The sequence below is a fragment of the Nannospalax galili genome, unplaced genomic scaffold (assembly GCF_000622305.1).
Source record: "Nannospalax galili isolate Female #2095 unplaced genomic scaffold, S.galili_v1.0 scaffold944, whole genome shotgun sequence".
NCBI classification, from domain to species: Eukaryota; Metazoa; Chordata; class Mammalia; order Rodentia; family Spalacidae; genus Nannospalax; species Nannospalax galili.
This window is the reverse complement of record NW_008352899.1, coordinates 1394509-1419363: the sequence shown is the minus strand read 5'-3', so window position 1 is coordinate 1419363 and position 24855 is coordinate 1394509. Positions and strand designations below refer to the sequence as shown.

The 24855-nt window shown below is 44.5% G+C and overlaps 1 protein-coding gene across 1 annotated transcript; it reads left to right on the top strand.

The window, feature by feature from the left end:
- The first annotated feature begins 3708 nt into the window (after positions 1-3708).
- On the top strand, positions 3709-24563 carry Sf3a3 (splicing factor 3a subunit 3). The gene is made up of 17 exons (XM_008850223.2): positions 3709-3901; positions 4176-4223; positions 6507-6559; positions 6666-6771; positions 8895-8967; positions 10078-10169; positions 11444-11526; positions 12478-12616; positions 13054-13122; positions 14065-14132; positions 14287-14394; positions 15531-15600; positions 17916-18080; positions 18170-18280; positions 19882-19972; positions 23171-23226; positions 24259-24563. The coding sequence occupies exons 1-17, from the start codon at positions 3806-3808 to the stop codon at positions 24334-24336; spliced, it is 1506 nt and encodes a 501-aa protein (XP_008848445.1). The 5' UTR covers positions 3709-3805; the 3' UTR covers positions 24337-24563.
- Positions 24564-24855: the final 292 nt, after the last annotated feature.

The following is a 24855-nucleotide window of genomic DNA, read 5'->3' as shown; positions in this document are numbered from 1 at the left end:
CCCTTCCCCCTCTACCAAGGATTAGTGGGGGCGGCTCGGGATCCGCTCACGGCCGCACGTTTTTTGCCAAAAAAGGCAAGGATGCAGCTGCACGCGCTGCGGGAACATCTGGATCCGATTCCCAGCATGAATGGGTCATGGCCCCGCCCCCCATGATTCACGGGCGGGGGCGGGAAGCAGCCGTAGGGGCTGTCCCCAGAAGTGGAGAGATGGGGCGGAGCGTTCCCGCGTCCTACGCCCCTGCTGGCCGGCTCTGCAGCGGAGAGCTGGGCAGGTACGCGCCGCGGGTGGCTGCAGCGCCCTGCGGAGGCGGAGACGCCGGCTTGGGAGGTGGAGCCCCGCGAGACTTTAGTGTCTCCAAAAATCCTCCCGAACCGTGGCCGGCTTTACCATTCCACAGAGGTACGCCCCAGAGTCTGCTGCCCAAAGTTACCAGAAGATCCCGGATTCCCTAGTGCCGTGCACTAGGTTACCTTTTTTTTTCTTTTTTTTTTTTTGAGATGGAGACTTAGCACGTAGCCCAGCTGGCCTAGAATTTGCTGTGTAGACCAGACTGACCTCGAACTCACAGAGATCCGTCTGCTTCTGCTTCCCAGGTCTCACTATGTAGCCAAGGCTACCCAGCCTTCTCAGTACTAGGGCAGTGGCACGCTAGGATAACAGGCGAGTGCCACCCAGGACACCTAACTCCATAGTTGTTTTCTTAATTACATTTGAAATTTTGATTTGGGGGCAAGGGGAATGACACACATGCCATAACGACCTTGCAGAGATCAGAGGACAACCAGAGACAATCAGAGCTCTCTCCTTCCACTATGTGGAGGTGGGGGAGGGGGTCTGAGCTCAGGTACCCAGGCTTGCTGGCAGGTGCCTTTACCTGCTGAACCATCTTCCCAGCGGGACATCTTCAACAAATCCTTATGAATGTCCATACATACATTCTTAGAACAGTTATGTTTCTCCAATCAGCGAGAGGCCTCTGTCTGCCTTACTCGGACCTACCTCAGCCCAGCACTTGGGAGCGTAGAAAATAGCTGTTGAAAGACCCAGAGGCCTAAAAACATGCAGTGCTTTGGGGAAGTACAAGTAATTGCATGTGGTGAAGTGCTGAGCTACTAAAATGGCAGGCAAAGCCCAGGTGTCAAAAGCTAAATGTCATGCTGATCTTGTTGGCACACACCTTTAATCCCAGCACTTGGGAGGCAGAGGCAGGCAGATGTCTATGCGTTCAAGGCCAGCCTGGTCTACACAGAGTTCCGGTACAGCAAGGGCTATAGTGATAAACACATATATGTTTATACCAAGTGTCAAGTTAAACAAACTTCTATGAGTAGAGCAGCCCCTGGAGATATTTAAGCAGGAGCATTTGAGAGTAAGGGTGAAAAAGATCCCTCTGGCTGCATCCTCAATAATGAATTAGGTAAAATGAGCGGGCTGTCCAGAGCACTAGTGCAGTGGGCCAGGAGAGAGACCGTGAAACAAGTAGCAGCAAGAGGTAAAAGGACTTGGTGACAGGTTTGAGGGAAATGTGTGTGGAGTACAGGCATGAGTGGTGGAGACAAAAGGCTGGAAAATCAGGAGTTCAAGGTTAGCTTTGGCTACATAGTGAATTTGAGGCCAGCTTGGCTCCATGAGACCCTGTCTCTAAAATAAAATAAAATAGCTGGGCATGGTGGTGTATACCTTTAATCCCAGCACTTGGGAGGCAGAGGCAGGCGAATCTCTGTGAGTTCAAGACCAGCCTGGTCTACATAGTGAGTTCCAGGACAGCTGGGGCTACAGGGAGACCCTGTCTCAAAAAAACCAAAAATAAAATAAAGTAAAAGCAATGCATGTATATTAAGGAGGAGGGGGAGGGGGGAGGAGGAGGAGGAGGAGGAGGAGGAGGAGGAGAAAAAAATGCTCTATTTGGGTATATAAAATTTCAAGGGATTGGGGATTTTAGTTCAATGATAAAGCATTTTCCTAGAAAGCACAAGCCTTGGGCTCATCCCCAGCACACACACAAAATAATTAAAATAACAAAATAAAGTAATAAAAGCATTTTCTTCCTGTGCCAGATCACCAAGGCTATTTCCTCAGGAACAGCTGCTGTTTACTGTTGCTTGGATGTCCTTACAGAAATCTTTTCTTCAAAAAACTTTTTAATTTATTCATTTATGTGTGTCTGTGTGAATATATGCATACCTGTATGTGTATGCATGCATGCACATGTACCTGTGTACACACAGAAGCCAGAATGGGGCATCAAGTGTCCTCTGTCACTCTCCAACTAGCCCTTTGAGACAGTATCTCTCCCTTAACCTGGGGCTCATGTTTTCTCAGCTAGGCTGGAATCCAGCACACTAGTAATCCTCCTGTTCCTTCCCCCTTTAGAGCTGGCTTTACAGGATTGTGCTAGGATGCCCAGTGTATTACTTGGTACCAGGAATTCTGGTTCTGATTGTGTAGCACAAGCACTCTTAATCACTGAACTATCTCTTCATTTGGAAATCATCTCTTCACACATCTATTTTTGGACATCCCATTTTGTGCATCTACCTTTTCTCATGTGGAGTGGCATTTATCTGTATGAGTTCACACAGATTTTTGAGGAAAAAAAAATTTTTTTTGGTCTTTGTGAGACAGGGTCTCCCTGCAGCCCCAGCTGACCTGGAACTCACAGAGATCTGCCTGCCTCTGCCTCGGGAGTGCTGGGATTAAAGGTATTCACCACCACACCCGGCTAAATTATAGCAAAGTTGATAGAATTGCAAATTGTCACCTTCCTAGAAAAGGATGCCTTGTGTAGTCACTTCTAGTCACAAGCAACCACTCACTGACCTACTCTCTGTCTCCATAGATTCACTTGTCATTTGGACAAACACTAGTTAAGGGTTTTGTTTTTTGTTTTGTTGTGGTTTTTTTTTTTTTTTTTTTTTCGGTCTTTTTGAGACAGGGTCTCCCTGTAGCCCCAGCTGTCCTGGAACTCACTATGTAGACCAGGCTGGTCTTGAACTCTAAGAGATCTGCCTGCCTCTGCCACCACACCCAGCATGAATCGCATTTTATTTAATGACTCCCCTGCTGATAAACAATAAGGTTGTGGGCTGGAGAGATAGCTTAATGGTTAAGACCACTGGCTGCTCCTGCAGAGGGCAGATTCAGTTCCCAGCACCCAGGTGGCAACTAACAACCATCTATAACTCCAGTTTCAGGGGATCCAACCCTCTTCTGGCCTCCACAAGCATTGCACACAGGGTGCACTTACATTCATGCAGTCAAACACTCATCTACATAAAATAAAAATAAATTTAAAAAAATAACGAGGCTGTTTCCACCTATGAATTTTGTTAACAAAAACATCATTTCCATTTTACTGACACTAAGTCTAGACAGGAGAAAAACATCATCAGAGGTCACACACTGAAAACTAGAGACTCAAGTTCCAGCTTCCCAGTTCCCATTGGTACTGTTCAACTACTCAGTCCAAGCAACTGTCCTTCAGGCCAGTTAATCCCAGCAAGCCCCACGCAGCCAACTGGGCTCCAAGATTTTTCAGGCCTTCTAGAGGCACCTTCCAGCCTCTGGACATCCCTCCGCCACACCTCCGGCCAGCAGAGGGCAGTGTTGTCACTGCAGCCAGCAGCACCCACTCGTTCTCCTCCTGGTGTTCCTTTTTTCTTGAGTCCTCCGAGGCACTTCCGGGACTCACGGAACTTTGGTGCAGCCGGATGCACCGCGCTGGGACGCGGGCGCGCAAGGCGGCAGGCGGTGCTTCCGGCCGTGTTGGTGGTCTGAATAGAAGCGCTGCAGCCAAGGGAAAATGGAGACAATTCTGGAGCAGCAGCGGCGCTATCATGAGGAGAAGGAACGGCTCATGGACGTCATGGCCAAAGAGATGCTCACTAAGAAGTCCACGGTGAGTGGGGCCTGCCCTGGGCCTCATCCGGAGCTGGGCCGCGCGGTCCCGGGCTGAACCCCAGCGCTCTCCTCGGCCTCACACCCTCCCCGCTGCCCATCCTCGCCTCGCTCTGGGCTGCTTCCGCGCACTTGGCCTCACTAACGTCCTCCTAGGGCTCAGCAACCACCTCTGCTTCGGCTGCTGAGACCTAAGCCAGTAAATTCCGCCTTCGGGTGGCCTTTCAACCCCTGAACTCAAAGTAACGGCGCCTGTGTTTCCCTTTGCCTTTCAGCTTCGGGACCAGATCAATTCCGATCACCGCACTTGGACCATGCAAGATGTGAGTGCCTCTTATGTCTGCTGTTCTTTGGTTCGGGCTGGGCTGGAAAAGAGCAGGCAGGGAAGGTGCAGAGGCTCAGTTGAGCCCTGATCCAGGGTGCCTAGGTTAGCCTGTCTCAGGTTGTTCCCATGCATAGATGTCCTACGGCTGCACTACTGTTCCTCCGCTACTCTGAGTGGGAAACTTATTCTTTGTTGCTCAGAAAGATGTCGTGTACAGTGCCTTGTAGCTCTCTTGCATGTGAAAGATATTTCTAAGGAATCCTGGCAAAGACGGTACTTACTGTCTCTTGTCTTCGAAAATAGGGGTGTACTGTAGATCAATATTTTCCTTCCAGGACACTGTTTTGAAGTACTTATGACTAACACTGTTGATAATTATTAAAGTTGGGTAATGGCTAAATGGAAGTTTATTATAGTATAATTCTACTTTCTTTTCCTTGAGCCAGGGTCTCACTGAGTAGTCCTGGCTGGCCTCCAACTCGCAGAGATGCCTCAGCCTCTGCCCCTCTGCCCCTCTGCCTCTACCTCTACCTCTCAAATGCCGGGATTAAAGGCAAGTGCCATAACACATAGCTAGTATGATTCTACTTCTCCATGTGTTTTAAACCTGTTTAGAAAATAGTAAAATAGCTGGGCATGGTGGCTTATGCCTTTGATCCCAACACTTGGGAGGCAGAGGTAGGTGACTCTGTGAGTTCGAGGCCAGCCTGGCCTACATAGCAAGTTCCAGTCCAGTTGGGGCTACAGGGAGACCCTGTCTCAAAAAGAACAAAAAAAAGAAAGAAAGAAAATAGTAAAATAAGCAGCCAGATGTGATGACTTACACGTGTAATCCTAGAACTCAGAAGCTGGGGCTGGAGGATTGCCTCTAATTCAAGACCATCCTAGGTTAGATAATGAGATCTTTTCTTTAAAATTAAAAATAAAACAAAGACCTAATTAGAGCTTCTAATTTCCAGTTTAGATTACAGGACTTCAAGCTTTCCCAAATCCAAAATTACCCTAAAAACTAAAAGATACTTGTGGGGGTGGGGGGTGTAGTTGCACTTTCTTTGATTGCAAAACTCTGATCTCTTTTCATTTGTAATTGATACTTGGCCTGAACCAATGCAATTTTCGTGGTCTTTGTATTTTATTATTTTTATTTTATGTGTATACATGTATTGCCTGCATGTAGGCGAGTGCACCAGTGTCATGCAATGCCTGCAGAGGACAGAAGCTGTCAGATCCCCTGGAACTGGAGTTACAGACAGTTGTTAGCTTCCATGTGGGTGCTGGGATTCAAACCCAGGTCTTCTGCAAGAACAGCCAGTGCTCTTAACCGCTGAGCCATCTCTCTAGCCCCCAACTTAATAATTCCTACCATTTCACTCTAGAGAGTGTGTGTTCTATTGTTCATTCATTAGTTCTTTGTAGGTATAGTGGTACACGCCTTTAATCCCAGCACTCAAGAGGCAGAAATGGGTGGATTTCAATGAATTCAAGGCCACCCTGATCTACATATCGATTTCTAGGCCAGCCAGGGCTATAGTGAGATCCTATTTCAAAAACAAAATTAAATAAATAAAAAATAAAATGTAGAACTATTAATATGTGTTCCAGATTCTACTAGGGATGTCACCTAATATGTACTAAATCTTTTCTAACTTAAAAATTCTCGATGGGCATGGTGGTGCACGCCTTTAATCCCAGCACTCAGGAGCCAGAGGTAGGTGGATCTCTGTGAGTTCAAGGCCAGCCTGGTCTACATAGTGAGTTCCAGGACAGCTGGGGCTACAGGGAGACCCTGTCTCAAAAAGACCAAAAAAAAAAAAAAATTCCAACTTCTGAAACAGATTCTGGTGTCAAAAGTTTGGAGATGGGTCTGTGGTCTGTACCATCCTTAGCCAATATACTTTGACTCCAAAAGGAACCTGTGAGATGTTATATTCAACCTGTATACTCCGTCAAGCTATTGTCTTGAATAACCTTTTTGTTTTTAAGGATTTTACATGGGAACTTTGTTCAGTCAAAGGAAGAAACATCTCTTATGGTGAAAGCTGGTCATGAGTAGTAAGGATAGGAGCTTTCTGCCACCCTTCCTGTCATATCATTTAGGTAATCATCAAATCAGCCTGTTTAAAATGCTAACCAGAAACCAGGCTGTCTCTTAAAAGCAGGGGAACTCTTAAGAACATATCTCCTGAGGTTTCCCTGGGCTTTGCCCAGAGAGCCTTTATCTTTCACTTACCTTTACTATTTACAGTTGTTTCATTCTGATGAATTTGTGTTTGCCTTTCAGAGGTACATGGAAGTCAGCGGAAACCTGAGGGATTTGTATGATGATAAAGATGGGTAAGTGACAGTCACAGCCCGTCCTAGAGTTAGTACTTCTGAGGAGCCGTGGTTAAAGGACTGACTTTGTGCTTTATGCTCTTTGAATTTTTTTCTTAAATTTCAGGTTACGAAAGGAGGAGCTCAATGCCATTTCAGGACCCAACGAGTTTGCTGAATTCTATAATAGACTCAAGCAGATAAAAGAATTTCATCGGAAGCACCCAAATGAGGTACAGTCTCCCAGAGTATTTCCCCAAACCTATCCAAAGAACACACTAGAGGAAACAAAAAAGAATGGAGTGTGCCATTCAGATGTCTCTCCAATAAGGAACTTGCCACTTGGCTGCAGTGAGCACACATTCCTTCCTCAGCCAGTGAGTGAACACAGGGAAGGCACTGGCACTAAAGCTTGCTCATTTTTCTTCTGCCCAATGAGAGACTTCTTTATTTTTATTTTTATTTATTTATTTATTTATTTATTTATTTTTGATTTTTTGAGACAGGGTCTTATAAAGCAACCCTGGCTGATCTGGAACTCACAGAGATCCACCTATCTCTTCCTCCTGAGTGCTGAGATTAAAGAATGTGCCACCATGCCTAGCCAATTTTCCTCTTTTCTCAATGATCTAGTTGAACTTTATTTTATGTGTATGAGTGTATTGCCTGCATGTATGTGAGCACACCTGTTTCGTACAGTGCCGCGGAGGTCAGAAGAGGGCCCAGATTCCTCTGGTACTGGAGTTAAGAACGGTTCATAGCCACCATGTGGGTGCTGGGAATCAAACCTGGGTCCTCTACAAGAGCAGTCAGTGCTCTTAACCGCTGAACCATTTCTCCAGCCCCAAGAGACCCCTTTAATGAGTCATTTTTGCTCCAAAACTCCCCATTGGGTTGGTCAAGATTTTGTCCAATCTGTACCATAGTCTAGGTTCTTCTACCCAAAATTACTTTTTCTTCTTTTTTTTAATCTTTCATAAGAATTGCCCCCACCCAATACATTGTACTCATAACTCTTGAAATCTTTTGCATAAAGGATCCATCCAACACGAAGATACTCTGCTCACTTCCAAAGTTCATTATACCTTCAGGATTCAGGCCCAATGCCAACTCTGATGCAATATCTTTCCTAGGCTATCTCCTCCAAAGTAATCTTACAGTGCCATCATATTCGTGACAATGTCACAAATATGGTTATAATGAGGACTTTGTTTCAATTGTCTAGAACCCACTAAGCACCTTACCCTGCTGACCAAAGGAACTTTTATGATGGTGGAACTGGAAAATTGTTTGTTCTTTCTCTTTCTTTCAATACTGGGAATTGAACTCTAGGCTTTGCACATGGTAGGCAAGGATTATACCACCGAGCTACTTCCCCTAGCTCCTACTTGCTTTATTTTGTTTTGAGATAGGGTCTTACGTAGTCCAGACTAGCTTGAACTGGCTATACAGCTGAGGGTAGCCTTGAACTTGTGATCCTCCTGCCTCCACCTCCCAATTGCTAGGTTTATAGATATACACCACTCTGCCTGGCTTTTGCCACACTGGGAATCAAACTCAGGGCTTTGTGTATGCTAAGCAAGTACTCTACCAGTTGAGCTACATCTTCGCTCCCTTCTTTAATAGAAGGAGAAAGGGTCACATATTTCTAGTTTTTTATTGTTTTTTTTAATATCTTATTTATTTTTAATATTTTATTTATTATTTTTATTTTATGTGTATGAGTGTATTGCCTGCATGCATGTGAGTGCACCCGTGTCATTCAATGCCACAGAGGTCAGAAGAGGGCTTTGGATTCCCCTGGAACTGGAGTTAAGGATGGTTCATAGCCGCCATGTGGGTGCTGGGACTCAAACCCGTGTCCTCTGCAAGAGCAGTTAGTGCTCTTAGCCACTGAGCCATCTCTCTGGCCCTATTTATTATTATTTTTATGTGTATGTGTGTATTGCCTGCATGTAGGTAAGTGCACCCGTGTCGTGCAATGCCCGAGGGGGACAGAAGAGGTTGTCGGATCCCCTGGAACTGGAGTTACAAGCAGTTGTTAGCTGCCATGTGGGTGCTGGGATTTGAACCTGGGTCTTCTGCAAGAATAGCCAGTGTTCTTAACTGCTGAGCCATCTCTCCAGCCCCTTTTGTATGTTTCTTAAGTTTTTCTAAATATGTTAGTTGCATGTTAACTTAGTGATTTTTTACTCAAACAGCAAAACAAAGGAAAAGAACACAGACCCAGTGAATACTACTAGGAAGCTCCCTGTAAAAAACCAAGGCAAAGCAAGTATTAGGAGTCCATCTTAGTGAGTGTGTGAAATTACAGCCTTTGTGGCAAACCCACCTCAGCTTTTCTCTTTTCCCTCAGATCTGTGTGCCAATGTCAGTGGAATTTGAGGACCTCTTGAAGACTCGAGAGAGTTCCAGTGAAGAAGCACAAAGTAAGTAGGGCTTAATGTTTCTTTCCTACAAGTTCCAGGCCTGTCTGGGCTACATAGTTAGAGCCTGTCTCTTCAAAACAGTCCAGCCAGGTATGGTGGCACACACCTTTAGTCCCAGCACTCAGGAGGCAGAAGCAGGTGGATCTCTGTGAGATTGAGGTCAGCCTGGTCTACAAAGAGAGTTCCAGGACAGCTGGGGCTACAGGGAGACCTTGTCTCAAAAAGACCAAAAAAAAAATTTTTTTTAGAAATAACACTGATACCTGCCTCTGTCCTCCTTCATTGATATCAGGTACATTGGACTTGATATGTAGACAAGCCTGGCCTCAAGGTCTGGGATTAAAGGCATGTGCCACCATGCCCAGCACAGCTGTTTTTTTAAAGACAGTCTTGCTATGTTTTCCAGACTAACCTTAAATTCCCTAGCCTCCTGGGTGCTGCTATTAAAGCAAAATACTGGGTTTAGATTTGCCCACAGAGATATAGCTCAGTTTGTAGAGTACCTGCCTAGCATGCCTGAGACCCTGAGTTCAATTCCCAGTACCACGTAAACCAGGCATGTTGATACATCCCAACACTTACGTGGATGCAGGAAGATCAGGAGTTGAAGGCCAGCTTAGACTACGTGGGAGCCTTTCTCGAGAGAAAAAAAGTTTGTCCACAAACCCAGAATTGTACAGCCATGTTTTTATACTGGTTTCTGAGCCATGTTGGTATCCTGAACTGGCCTGGCACAAAATGTTTATTTTGTACTTTTTTTTTTTTTTTCTTCTTTTTTCGATCTTTTTGAGACAGGGTCTCCCTGTAACCCCAGCTGTCCTGGAACTCACTATGTAGACCAGGCTGGCCTTGAACTCACAGAGATCCACCTGCCTCTGCCTCCTGAGTGCTGGGATTAAAGGCGTGCACTACCACGCTCAGCATATTTTGTGCTATTTTAACTTAGTTAATGTGCCTGGAATTTGAGGTCTATTCATCTGATGAGCATAGGTTGGACATTTGAGTAAAGGGCTGCCTTGTGGAACACAGAGCAGGTAGGCAGTCCACTTGAAAGATAAGTCCAAGTGAGTGGTTTATAGACTCTGAGTCATTGATGTGTGATTCTTTCAGACTTGGTGGAGTTCACAGATGAAGAAGGATATGGCCGTTACCTTGACCTCCACAACTGCTACCTCAAGTACATTAACCTGAAAGCGTCTGAGGTATGGCCCAGAGAGGGAAGACAGGTTCTGATTAGGGGCTAAGTCAGGACCCTGAGCTAAAGCAATTCCAATGTCTTCCTTGTAATGTATGTAAGCATTAAATAGATAGTTAGCTTTCTTGGAAAAGCAGTACTCATAATGAAAGTCAGAGTTCTACAGTCAATACAGTAAGCACATTTTCTTTATTATTCGTGCAACAAAGATACTTTTGTAAAAATAAATAACCTCAGAGGAGGTTGCATTTGCCTGTGAGTGTGTGTATGGAGGCCAGAGGTCGAAGTCTTCCTCTGTTGTTCTCTACCTTACTTTTTAGGGTTTCTCAGTGAATAGAGCTCACTGCTATTACTAGACTAACTAGCTATCCAGTGAGTCCCTGGGATCTGCCCATTTTTGCCCTACCCCAGCACTGGGGTTATAGATGTAATACCATGTGCAGTTTTTACGTGGCTGCTGGAGCCCCAAACATGGGTCCTCATGTATGTGCTGCAAGTACTTACTGAACCATCTCTCCAGTCCCAAAATAATTTTTAAAAATTTTTAAATTTATTTATTTTGTTTTAGGTATATGATTGTTTTGCATTATGTAAGTGCACCACATGCATGCATGCCCTCGGTGCCCACAAGAGGGCATCCAATCATCTGGAACTGTAGTTACAGAGGAGGTAGGTGCTAGGAACCGAAACAGGTCCTATGCAAGAGCCTGGCGAGTCCTAAATATCCAACAAATGTCTCTTTTAGGTTAGTAGTCATTAATTAGATCTTTATTTTGTATAGTTAGTTATATGTCTGACAGTTATCTACGCAGTTCAATAGTATTAAACAGTATAATAACTATAGGGACTCAGCCAGGTATGGTGGTGCACGCTTTTAATCCCAGCACTCAGGAGGCAGAGACAGGCAGATCTCTGTGAGTTCTAGGCCAGCTGGGGCTACAGGGAGACCCTGTCTCAAAAAGACAAAAATTAAAAATGAAAAAATAACTGTAGGGACTGAATGATAAGAAAGAAAAAAACTCATGAGCCAGGTCTTTATATTTGGTTAGAGAACACTCAATTTTGATTTTTTTTAAAGAATACTTATTTGTGTGTGTGCGTGCGTATAGACCAGAGAACAGTTTTGGGGAGTCAGTCCTCTCCTACCATGTAGGTTCCAAGGATAGAACTCCAGTCGTCAGGCTTGATAGCAGGTGCCTAACCAAGAGCCATTTTACCAGCCCTTGAAGATTAACTGTGACTTACAAATCATCTGAATCTTGTCATTCTTTCCTCTTTCAGAAGCTGGATTATATCACGTACCTGTCCATCTTTGACCAGTTATTTGACATTCCTAAAGAAAGGAAGAATGCAGAGTATAAGAGGTAGGCACCTGTGGTCACCAGACCTTCTAGAGTTGGTTAGAATGGACTGTGAAGGTTTAAGGGCGAAGTTCTGGTTTCGTTCCAGCCTGAGTGGTGTGCATGAATGACTCCCGGACTTGCTGGATGATAAGGATTATTGAGCGTTGGGGTTTCCAGATATTATATTTGGTTGTGGACAAGGGAGTGTATCTTGGGGGACATCTTCAGTCTTATCCTGTACTGTTGGGACTTGATTTTGTCTAATTGCAAAAAAGTCTGTTTGAAGACCTCTGTGATTTCAGAGTTCATGGGGGAAAAGTAAGGTTTGGAAGACTGACTGAAATGATGTGCTTGGACCTGATAGCAGAGGGAAAGTTATGTTTGAGTAATTATGCTTCTCATTAGTGTACCCTGAACCTGTTCTTTTCACATTCTGTTTACCTAAGGTCTCTGATATGTGAGTTAATTAAGACCTTAATATTTGGCACTATAGCTTGAGGATAAAAAGAGGAGAGGTCAGAATTTAAATGATGATGAGAAAAAAGATTTAAGCTCATTTTACATTGAGTAGTGGGCTGGGAATATAGCTCAGGTGCAGAGCACTTGCCTAGCAAAAATAAGGCCCCAGCACCTACCTCTCTTTCATCTCTCTCTTGCGCTCTCTCTCTGTCTCTCTCTGTCTCGTTCTCTGTTTGTATGTATGTGTATTTTTGTTGGTTTGCTTTTGTTTTTGAGACAGGGTCTCAACTGTGTAGTCCTGGCTGGCCTAGAACTTTATGTAATAAACAAAGCTGGCCTCAAACTCAGTGATCTACGTGCCTCTGCCCCCCAAGTGCTGGGATTAAAGGTGTGCACCACCATACCCAGCCTATTTTTTAAAACCAATGTTAGAAATACAAGTGTAGTCTACAGTGCCTAACACTAATCAAAGGTGCTGTGATTGCTTTCTCTGTGTTGTACATTCCTCTGCAGATACCTGGAGAAGCTGCTGGAGTACCTCCAGGATTACACAAACAGAGTGAAGCCCCTTCAAGACCAGAACGAACTCTTTGGGAAGATTCAGACTGAGTTTGAGAAGAAGTGGGATAATGGAACCTTCCCTGGATGGCCGGTGAGCTTCAGTGGGTGTTCATGCCAGAGAACTGAGCTGATTATTTTAATCCTGAGCCTCTGCTTCACTAGATGCCAACCTCATTATCAACTCTACCATGAGACTGTTCACAGCTCAGTATGCTAAGTTTCTTTACACACTTCAGAACAAGATTGGTCAAGACCCACTGACTATTTCCTGGGCCCAGAATTTTCACCAGCCACATCTCAACTGCTATGTGGTTCCTGCTCACCAATATCTGATCAGATAATATAATCAGAATCTAAACTCCTTTTAATAAAGTTGAATTTTGAGGGACAAAATGGGTCACCTGTTTTCTGTTCCATTCCTGTATGAATTTGATCCTTAGTCATAAATGTGTATAAACAAGGGGGCAGCCAACCCTGGTTACCTTCCTCTTATTAACCTGGATCTTAATAAACTTCCTACCCTTACAGAAAGAGACAAGCAGTGCCCTGACCCATGCTGGAGCTCATCTTGACCTCTCTGCATTCTCCTCCTGGGAGGTATGTTTCCCAGTGTCAATACTGGTCTCCTTTGGTCATCTTTTTTATTACATTTATTTTGTTTCTATATGCAGGCACGTGTGTACCACAGCATATGTTTGGAAAGCAGAGGATAACTTGTAGGATGGTTTTCTCCTCCTACCATCTGGGTCTTCGAGATTGAGTTCAAGTTGTGGGGTTTGGCAGCAAGTACCTTTACCTGCTGCCATCTCAGCAGCCCTGGCAATCTTTCAGAGAGACCACTTGCTCTCTTATCTTTAATACCCTGGACTATAAGTCCATTTCCGGGAAACAAACATGTACAAGGAATGTGAAAAAATAAAAAGAGGCCTGGCCTGGCATGCTTTTAATCCCAGCACTCAGGAGGCAGAGGCAGGCGGATCTCTGTGAGTTCAAGGCCAGCCTGGTCTACATAGTGAGTTCCAGGATAGCTGGGGCTACAGGGAGACCTTGTCTCAAAAAGACCGAAAAAAAAGAAGAAAAAGGGCCAATTGTGATGCATGCCATTAATCCTAGTACTTGGGAGGAAGAGGCAGGTGGATCTCCTAGTTCAAGGCTAGCCTGGTCTATGTAGGGAGTTCTAGGCCAGCCAGGGCTGTATAGTGAGACCCTATCTCAAAATAACACTTTAAAAAGAGAAGCCGGGGATGTATCTTAGTTGGTAATTTCCCTTTTGCGTGTGAGGGCCTGAGTTGAATTCCCAATACTGCAAAAATAATAATAATGATTCTATCTACATTAAGGTGGGGTAGAGATGATAGAACAGTACAGTGTGGCTGAGTGCAGCAAGGACTGAAGCTGGTCCTGGGAGGACTTGGAATGTTAGGAGATTGGCTCTGGAGAGTGAAGTCTTGGTGCCTGGGGAACTCCCACACAACACCCTCCATTTATTATCTCTCATACACTTTTCATATTACATTATAACAGGTTTCTCTTTTGTAGGAGCTGGCCTCCCTGGGTCTGGACAGATTGAAATCTGCACTCTTAGCTTTAGGCCTGAAATGTGGAGGGTAAGAGTCTGGTTTTTCCTATCAAAACAGTCCTAATTGCTGTGTTTGGAGGTGATTCTCAAAGTGACTCTGATTTTTTCTTTGTTAGCCCACACTGCAAAAATCTTGTGTCATAAGGTCACCCTAAAATCTGATACTCGTCTTACCTCCATAGGACCCTAGAAGAGCGAGCTCAGAGGCTATTCAGCACCAAAGGAAAGTCCCTGGAGTCGCTGGATACCTCTCTGTTTGCCAAAAATCCCAAATCAAAAGGCACAAAAAGGTGAGTAGCTGGGGTGGTGCCCCTGCTCTGGTTTTTATGATTCTTTTGTTTGCCTTTTTGAGATGGAGCCTCACTGTGGTACTGGCCAGCCTGGATCTTGCTATTAGACCATGCTGGCCTGGAACTCACAGAGTTCCCCAACTTCTGCCCCGAGAGTGCTGGTATTAAAGGCATGCAGCACAATGCTGGGGCTGTGCTGTGCTGTACTCTGGTTTTTAAACTTCTTTCTCATTCAGAATATTATCACAACAGAGGATGTAAAGCCTATTTTCTCTCCAACCTCAGTTCATAAAGATAGATCTGGTCTTCAACTCTGCTTTTGTGTTTTTTTTCTCTCTCTCTCTAATACAGGATCTCATTGACCCAGGTTGACCTCAGACTTGTTTTGTAGCTACAGATGACCTTGAACTTCTGGTCTTCTTGCTTCCATCTCCCCAGTGCTAGAATTACAAGCATGTGCCACCATGCCTGGCTTTGGTTGTTAGCCTCCGTGTGGGTGCTAGGAACTGAACCCAGGTCCTCTACAAGAGCAGCCAGTACTTTTAACTTCTGAGCCATCCCTCCAACCCCTTGTTTGGTTTTTTTGAGAAACTGTTGTGCCATGTAGCCCATGCTGGCCTCAAACTCATGATCTGCTGACCGCTGCCTCTGGGGTGCTAAGGTTACAAGCTTGTAGCACACAGGCTTTTTTCTCCATTAATGACTATCACTGTGTTTAGGACAATCTATGCTCAGGAGTAAGAGCAGGTAAAGTTTCTGATATTGAAATGGTGTTTCATCTGCTTTTTTGTTACCATAATAGATTATGGCCTGGAACTCACAGAAATTGGCTTGTCTCAGGTGGATCTCTGTGAGTTCAAGGCCAGCCTGGCCTACATAGTGAGTTCCAGGACAGCTGAGGCTACAGGGAGACCTTGTCTCAAAAAGACCCCCCCAAAAAAAGAGAAGAAAAAAAAAGGAAATCAGCCTGAATCAGCCTGTCTCTGCCTCCTCAGTGCTGGGATTCAAGGCAAGCTCTACCACACCTGACTATGCCCTTGGTTTATAATATAATCATGGAGTAAATAGATTATGGAAAATAAAGCTTTGGGTACAAAAAGAACACTTGAGTGACATGGCTTATTTCTTGTTCTCAGAGACACTGAGAGGAACAAAGACATTGCTTTCCTAGAAGCCCAGATCTATGAATACGTGGAGATTCTGGGGGTAAGTACAGACTGCTAAGGGCTGTAAGCCTCCTGAGTGTGGAAGTTAGAGGGAAAGGATTTTTTTTTTTTTCAGGTTCAAATAAGGAAGGGGTGGGCAATAAACTAGTTTACCACAGATGGAGTTCTCTTGAGGTCCTTGGCTCGCCAGTAGGTTCCTGTCTGTTGTTAGATGATATTCCCAAGGCTGCCCAATTCCCACAAGGCCAGGCACAGAAAACAGATTCCTCTTTGAGCAGGATCGAGAATAATGCAGGCTCTTTGCCTGAGGTTCAGCACAAACCAGGGGGAGCTCAGGAAACAAGTACTCAAAAGGCAAGTAAGAGAAAGGCTAGTCACAGCATCTTTTCAGACGTGGTTTATTGTGAAAGGCATTTTGCCCATGTGGAGAAGATTGTGAGAAGCCTAACAGGACAGCAGTGCAGAACCAAGATGGCTGTGAACATTCTCCCTGCACTTCTCAGAAGTGCTGAAAGGTGGGTGGGAGGCCCTGCCCTGCCCAAGATGGCTTGTTCACATTTCTGTCATTTGCCGTGGGCATGATGATTCTACATTGTTTGAGGACCCACCCACATAGCCGGGGAACTAGTTACCTGTTGGTTCTCTAATGAATGATTTCAGACCGACTAGCCAAACACCAGAGATGGAATCTGCACATTCAACTTGGGCTATGAGAGTGTAGGTAGCAGTATGGGTTGCCAGCCTCTGAAGATGGCTGAGAAGCCTTTCTGCCCTTGGCACAGGCATGCCCTCTGCTTTCTTCCCTCTTGGGAGCATTTAGCTTTCTCAGCCAGGGGGCAGCACCTCTGTATTCTAACCAGCTCCACTTTATGGTTTCTAGAAGTTGCTGTCATTATGTCATTACTGATAGAATTTTTACCTTTCCTTCACCATTTATTTATTATGGCTGTTGGTTTCAAAGCATTATGCTAAATTTTTGGATATAAAGTAAATATCTTGGGCCCTTGAATAACCCATATTATGATCTAGGGAAACAACAGTTAAAATGTATATATTATACAGCATACTGAGGTTCAGTTTTCTAAACAGAAAGAGGGAGAGAAAGTATTTTGGGCAGAGGAAATAGCAAGTGCAACATGAAAGGAAGTTTTTGTGTTCCTGAAATAATGAGAAATTCAGTGGTCCGGAGTGTGCTGTGTGAAGGATAGAGCAGTCAGAGAAAATGTAGGGAATTCATGTCCTATAAACAATACAAAGCCAACAAAGGGGGCTGGAGAGAGGGCTCAGCAGTTAAGGGCACTGGCTGCTCTTGCAGAGGATCTGGGTTCAGTTCTCAGCACCCATTCATGTAGGCAATACACTCATACACATAAAAAAAATTAGTTCTGTAAGGGCCAAGAATGTAGCTCGGCCCTTGTCTAACATGCACAAGGTCCCAGATTTGACCTGCAGAAAATAAAACACAAAAATTCTTTAGGCAGGTATATGTGCTATTAGATTTGGTTTTATGAACAGCTAAATCTGACAGCTAAATGGAAACTAGATTCAAATGAGGAGATGTAGGGTGAGTTGGAAAATACTCATCTTGGACAGAGTGTCATAGCAGGAGGAGTCGGGGCTGGTTCAGGAACTATTTGACAGGTGAACAGATGAGACTTTGCTCTGTGATGATCTGTAGCGTCAGGTGCATACTTAGGTAAATGGCCTAAAAACCTGGACTTTTTCCTTAAGAATCAGATATGGCCTGTTAACCAAAGTTCTGATAGGAAAACAAAACTTTGCTTTTACTCTCTTTTTAGAAATTTACTTACTGTGTGTACATACCTATGATATGTGTGTGTTGCATGCATGTGAAGGTCAGGTGATACTTGTTTTGTTTTGGTTTTTTGAGACAGGGTCTCCGCGTTAGCCCCAGCTAACCACGAACTCTCTGTGTAGACCAGGCTGGTCTCAGTCTCCCATGAGATCTGCCTGCCTCTGCCTCCCAAGTACTGGGATTGAAGGTGTGCACCACCACACCCTATCAGAAGATGCCTTTTCCGAGAGGCTTCTTGCCTTCTTGTTGAGGCAGGGTCTCTTGTTTCTGCCACACTGCTGGACCACAAACTTCTGGGCAATTCTGTTTCTACCTCCCATCTTTAGGAGTGCTGGGTTATAGATGTGACCTTTTATGTTGGTTCTAGGAATTGAACTCAGGTCATCATGCTGGTGTAGCAAACTCTTTATTTGTACCCACAGCCATCTCACCAGCCCAATGTTCCCAATGCTAAGAACATCATCCTTGGAAGGGAGAAGTCAACAAGATTTAAGGGAAATGTCCCTTCTTGCTCTGATTTTATTTATGACCTGCCTTAGGAACAGCGACAGCTCACTCATGAAAATGTACAGCGCAAGCAAGCCAGGACAGGAGAAGAGCGAGAGGAGGAGGAGGAGGAGCAGATCAGTGAGAGTGAAAGTGAAGACGAAGAGAATGAAATCATCTACAACCCCAAAAACCTGCCCCTGGGCTGGGACGGCAAAGTAAGCCTCACAGGACCCCACTTTCTCCACCCCCGTTGTGAAGATCCCAAGAGCTGGGTAAACTAATGCTGTAATTTGGTTTCTTTTAGCCCATCCCTTACTGGCTATATAAGCTTCATGGTCTAAATATCAACTACAACTGTGAGATTTGTGGAAACTACACCTATCGGGGCCCAAAGGCCTTCCAGCGGCACTTTGCTGTAAGAAATTCTGAGCCATTTCTCTTGGGAGTTGAGTAGACCCACGCTTTTAGAGAAGAGGGTGGGAGCAGCCTGGGAGGACTGCTGATGTCCGGAGCTGGAAGGAATGAGAGAGGCCTACGCACAGGACCTTTGACACTAGCACTAGCCCAGAAAACCTGAGGCAGTCTCTGGGGGTGCACTGCTGCTCTGCTAATCGAGCTACATTCTGCTTTTCTTCTGCTTGTTCTCAGACTTCTCTCTTTGTCTTTCTGCCAGCACCTTGGACCATGTCTGGCTCCTTGGTTATTTCGTTGCTATTATTGAGGACCCAAAAGGAGGGGCTAACAGTTTCTTTTAGTTGTTGTTGTTATGAGACAGAGTCTTGCTGTAGCCCCAGCTGGCCTGGAACTTCCTATATAGACAAGGCTGGCCTTGCTTTCACAGAGATCACCCTGCCTCTGCCTTCTGAGTGCTGAGATTTAAGGCATGCACCACCATACCCGCTTTCTTTTAGTGTTCGTGTTTATTTTAAGGTTGATTTATTTATTTTCTGTGTGAGTATTTTACTTGAGTGCATGTGTTTACCACACAAGCATGCAGGTGACCTCAGAAGCCAGGTGAGGGCATTGAATGCCCTGGAGCTATATGAGTTTATTGTCTGCATGTGCGTAGGTGCACCTGTGCCATGCAGTGCCCACAGAGGTCAGAGGAAGGTATTGGATCCCCTGAACTGGAGTTACAATTGTTAGCGACCATGTGGGTGCTGGGATTTGAACCTGGGTCGGAGTTACAATTGTTAGCGACCATGTGGGTGCTGGGATTTGAACCTGGGTCCTCTGCAAGAGCAGTCAATTCTCTTAACCGCTGAGCCATCTCTCCAGCCCTCTCAGCCTGTTCTTGAAAAGTTGTATCTAGGTGGTACTCAAGGAAATGGGCTCACCTTGTTAAATTCCTGCCTTCAATTTTCAGTGCCTGAGAGGACATTTTACTTATTGGAAAAGACTTATATTAGACCAAGCATGGTGAATTATGTGAACTCTTTTCTGACACACTAGTTGGTCCTGGTTTTTTCTTCTGAGTCCCTCTGTGGGCTGAGAGTTTCTCAGAACCACCTCAGATGCTTGGAGTTGGTGTCCAGGGTAAAGCCCATGGTTGCTTATTATGACAGCCAGAGCTGTCATTTCCTCAGGGTTTCTCTCTGCTCCATCTCCATCCTTTCTTGTACCTTATCAGCTGTTTTCTCCTCTGCCTTGAGAGGCACCAACTTCCCATTACATCCCTAAGCTGGTGTTGGAGTTTGCTGGAGTTGTATCAACTTCTCCCGCAGCATGGGTAGTGACAAGTTAGAATTGTATTTTTCTGTGATTATGCCCCAGAAATCTTATCTCTAACACCACTAAATCTAGAATCTTGAGTTTTATAGGCCTGAGATGTTCAGTGCTGCTTTGAAATAAGAGCTTTGTGTCAATTGCAGCCAGATGTATATAGACATACCCCATGGAAGGAATGCTGCCTTTATTTGGAGTCTTGCAAAGGGCTGGGGCAGATTTGTGGGTAGGGTAGAGTTAGTGCTATCTCAGCTGTTCTCACCTCATATTGTCCCTTTACTTCTCTTCTAGGAATGGCGTCATGCCCATGGCATGAGGTGTTTGGGCATCCCAAACACTGCTCACTTTGCTAATGTGACACAGATTGAAGATGCTGTCTCCTGTAAGTAAGCCTGCTGACTGTTCCTAGGGCAGACCAAGTGGCTGTTCCTAAACTCACTGTCCCAGTACCCTAGTTCTCCAAGCCTAAGGTCAGGGGTTGTAAATATGTAAAGCTAAGACCGATATACAATTACTGAATCTTTTAGCACATGGGCTAGTCAACCATACTAATTACATCTCCCTTGAGAAGAGTTCTATACTGCAGTTAAAACAGGCCTTTTAGGGGTTGGAGAGATGGCTCAGCGGTTAAGAACACTGGCAGTTCTTGCAGAAGACCTGGGTTTAAATCCCAGCACCCACATGGCAGCTAACAACTGTTCGTAACATCCTCTTCTGTTCCCCACAGGCATTGTACAACACAGGTGCACTTACCTACATGCAGGCAATACACTCATACACATAAAATAAAAATAATAAATTAAAAAAAAATTTTTTAAAGGGCTTTTAGTCTGGGTCTGTAAACTTCTGTGTAAGTTTTTGGGTTTGTGTTTTGTTGTTGGGGGGGAGGTGTTGTTGTTGTTTGAGATAGGGTCTCCCTGTAGCCCCAACTGGCCTGAAACTCTTTATACACCAGGCTAGCCTTGAACTCATAGAGATCCACCTGCCTCTGCCTTCCGAGTGCTTTATTGCACTTTATACGCATTCAGCTTTAGGAACTCACTTTATTGTCTTCCCTTACTTATGAGTCAGGCTCATAAGATCACAAGTGAGATCAGTCTTACGATTCAGTGAGCAGAGCAGCAGGGTTGGGGGTGGGGGTCCCATATTTAGGTACGTGTGTGTGGGTATACACCTGTGTGCATATGAATGCTAGAGGTCACTGTTGGATGTCTTCCTTGATCACTTTCCATCTTATTTTTTGAGGTAGGCTCTCACTGAACACAGAGCCCGTTAATTCAGTTAGGCTGACTGGCCTAGGAGCTCTGGCAATCTACCTGTGTCCACCTCTCCCTCTCATCTACCCCCTTCAGCATTTTGTAGTTACAGACATGCACTACCACATCTGGCTTTTATATGAGTGCTAAGGATCTGAACTCAGGTCATGCACACACACACACAGAAAACATGGCAGCAAATGTTGGCTGTTTTTTGAGGCAGTCATAATGCAGGTGGTTGTGTAGGGGTATTGTGCTGTTATGTAAGTAGTTCTGCCTTCTCAACCATCATCCATTGTTATTTTGTCACTGTCCTTGAAGCAGGCCAGTCTTACCTATCCCAAGTAGTCTCCTGCAGGTTCACCAGCCTGACACCAATCTTAGAGATGAAAGTTCTTTTTTTAGAAAAAAAATAATAATACGTTGTGGGAGCTGGAGAGATGGCTCAGCAGTTAAGAGCACTGATTGTTCTTACAAAATCCCAGTACCCACTTGGCAGCTAACAGTCCAGAACTCCAGTTTTAGGAGAATCCGATGCCTCTTCTGTCTTCCACGGGCATTGCACAAAATGGGTGCACTTAAGCACAGGCAGGCATAACACTCATACACATAAAATAAAAATAAATCAAAACAAATTTTAAAAACTTTAAATAAGGCCAGGCGTGGTGGCGCACACCTTTAATCCCAGCACTTGGGAGGCAGAGGCAGACGGATCTTTGTGAGTTTGAGGCCAGCCTGGTCTACATAGTAAGTTCCAGGACAGCTGGGGCTACAAGGACACCCTGTCTCAAAAAAAAAAAAACAAAAAACAAACCTTTAAATAATACATTGTATCAATTCTTTGACAATTTTAATTATGTATATAATATCTCTTGATCATATCCACCCTTGCTGCCCTCAAGAAGGCTTTTTTTTAATTATTTATTCAATAACCACATATTTAGAAGAAGCATTTCATTACAATAACATTGACATATTCAATAACTATTTCCAGAGCTAAGATGCATCTCTTTCAAAGTTGGCTGTAAATTTTTAGGATTACAGTTGAATTAATACAGTTATACAATATTATACGCAGTATAAACCCTATAAAACATAAAATTGAATGAGGTTTTAACCTTTAAAAAAGATCTCCAGCCGGGCATGGTGGCGCATGCCTTTAATCCCAGCACTTGGGAGGCAGAGGCAGGCAGATCTCTAGTTTGAGGTCAGCCTGGTCTCCATAGTGAATCCAGGACAGAAGACCAAAAAAAATCTCCATTTCATGAAGAAGCATAAAAATTTGTTTCATGTTAATTAGTAGATGTGAAAAACATTACCATCAAAATCTACCTGACTTTATATCCATGCTCAGGTGCCAAGGATCTCAGAAAGTAACTGACTGTGGCTAGTAATAGATATATAGAGATTAGCCGGGCGTGGTGGTGCACGCCTTTAATCCCAGCACTCGGGAGGCAGAGGCAGGCAGATTTCTGTGAGTTCAAGGCCAGCCTGGTCTACATAGTGAGTTCCCCAGGACAGCTGGGGCTACAGGGAGACCCTGTCTCAAAAAGACCCAAAAAAAAAAAAAAAAAGATATATAGAGATTAGAGACACATGTCCAATAAAGCTTTTTAAGTAGATGCACTAGACTTTAAGTAAACCCATTTGACAATATCTAGTATTCTATGATGAACTTTAAGACCAGTCACTTACTTTCTCCTGTAATTTCCATAGATTATTGCACATTAACTTTTTTTGAAGGTATTGGTTCTTTTTTTTTTTTTTTTTTTTTTTTTTTTTTAGATTGCAGATTGACCTGTAGCCCTAGCTGGCCTAGAACTCACTATGTAGACCAGGCTGGCCTTGCTTGAATTTGCAGAGATCCACCTGCTTCTGCTGAGTGCTGGGATTAAAGGTGTGTGCCACCACACCTGGCCAAACTAAGAAGTCTTATCTACATTTCTTTTGCACCAATGCAAGATTGTGGTAGATTTTGCAGTAAAAGTTTTATCAAACCAGAAAAAAAAGGCCTGGTGTGGTCTCACACCCCTTTAATCCCAACACTCAGGTGAGGCAGAAGCAAGTGGACCTCTGCATTCAAGGCCACCCTGGCCTACATAGTGAGTTCCAGGCTAGCCAGAGCTATGTAGTGAGATCCTGTCTCAAAAAAACCAAAAGGAAGTTTTATCTATAGGTGATCCAGAATCAAAATTCCATTTGAGGGCAGACAGGAATCCGAAAGGCAGAGTCATTCAGGGGGTCTGGCTGGGAGAGGGCAGAGTATTATAATGCTGTAGCCAGTGGGTGACTCTTAATCCTGGCTGCTTATCTCTATCCTACAGTGTGGGCTAAGCTGAAACTGCAGAAGGCTTCTGAACGATGGCAGCCTGACACTGAGGTGAGTGCTATTGGGGATGGCATCTAGTGACAGCTCCCTCAGCATGTAGAGAGGAGAGGACAGGTCTACTGCAGTAGTAAGTATGATGGAACAGTATCTACAGATGGACTACACATAAGCCCAGTGGTGTTTTTTTTTCGTTCTTTATGTCTCAAGACAGTTGTGCTGAGACTGAAGTTGCACCCAATCTCCTGTGTTGCCATGGGGATTCTTAGAAGTCTGCAGTATCTCAGGTCTCCTCGGGGGAACACATCTAGTGAGCAGTGCTCCTGTCATAGGGCTGAGGAAGTGTCCTTGTTGGTCTTGAAGTCATCCAAGTGGCATGTCTCAGAGATAGTGCCATGCATGGGTGGTGTGGTAGGAAAAGCCCCCAAGTCCCATGGAGACTGGCAGTGGACTATCTTTTTTTCTAGGTCAGTAGGATTCAGTTTTGCTTTTTTTTTTTTTTTTTAAAGACAGCTGTAGCCCCAGCTAGCCTAGCACTCCCTATGTAGACCAGACTGGCCTGGATCTCACAGAAATTTGCCTATCTCTGCCTCCTGCCCGAGTGCTGCAACTAAAGGCGTGTGCCACCATGCCCAGTACCAGTTTTGCTTTTTTAACATCAAAAGCCTTTCCAGCTACAATGTTGAATTCCCATATCAAAAATAGAAGAAGCATTATTGCTCTAGAAGTGGGAAGCTAAGCCTGTTTGTCTCTCTGTCAACTCCTGCAGTGGTCCGTGGGCAGAGACCTAGGTTTCTTGGAGCCATTTCAAACTGCTGTTAGGTCAACCTTTCTTACCAGGATTCCTCACCTTAAACATGAGTACTTGAATGCAGCACTTTTTTCTGGGTACCCTAAGGTGGGTCATGACCAGCACCATCCTAGACACCTAGAAGCAGCCTCAGTTCCCTCTTGGAGAACTCCAGTTGAGAGGAGCTGTGTTAAATGAATGACAGTCTCTGGGAATGAGCGTTGCTGTGGGATCAGGCTAGGTGTGAGATTGGTTCCAGATGCCCTGTAGCTAACAGAATGCCCTTCCCTTTTTAGGAAGAATATGAAGACTCCAGTGGAAATGTTGTGAACAAGAAGACATATGAGGATCTGAAAAGACAAGGACTGCTCTAGTGGTCAGGGATGTAACTCAGCATCTGGCCTTGCCCAGGCTTCCCTGAGATCCGCTTTTTCTATTTTTCCCAACCAAATGCTCTTAAAGACTCTTTGCTACGTAGTCCTCCTGTCTATCATGCATCTTGTAGAAACAAGACATGCTGGCAGATTACAGGGTTGAGATGTGTTTTATCTTTGTTTTATATTAAAAGAAAATCTGGGAAAATGAAACCAACCCTTGTTCTGAATGTGTCTTTTCTGAAGCCTAGGGTTATGAATTAGCATAATACTTTAGATCTTAATGTTTCCCTGACTCTCCCCTGTTTCAGGAGTGGCTTAGATTTAGGGACAGTTGTTACTACTGTATGTTAGGTAATTCTTTTCTTTCTTTCTTTGGTTTTGATTTTTGAAACAGGGTCTCACTAAATCACCTAGGCTAGCCTTGAACTTACCACCTATCCTCCTGCTTCAGCCTCCTGTGTGCTGAAATTACAGGTGTGTGCCACCACCCACCACACCAAGTATATGTTAAGTAAT

Coding starts and splice junctions, on each gene's coding strand:
- Sf3a3 (XM_008850223.2), top strand. CDS start 3,806: ATGGAGACAATTCTGGAGCAGCAGCGGCGCTATCATGAGGAGAAGGAA. Junction 6,560..6,665: donor TTGTATGATGATAAAGATGG/GTAAGTGACAGT, acceptor CTTAAATTTCAG/GTTACGAAAGGAGGAGCTCA. Junction 15,601..17,915: donor AATACGTGGAGATTCTGGGG/GTAAGTACAGAC, acceptor GACCTGCCTTAG/GAACAGCGACAGCTCACTCA.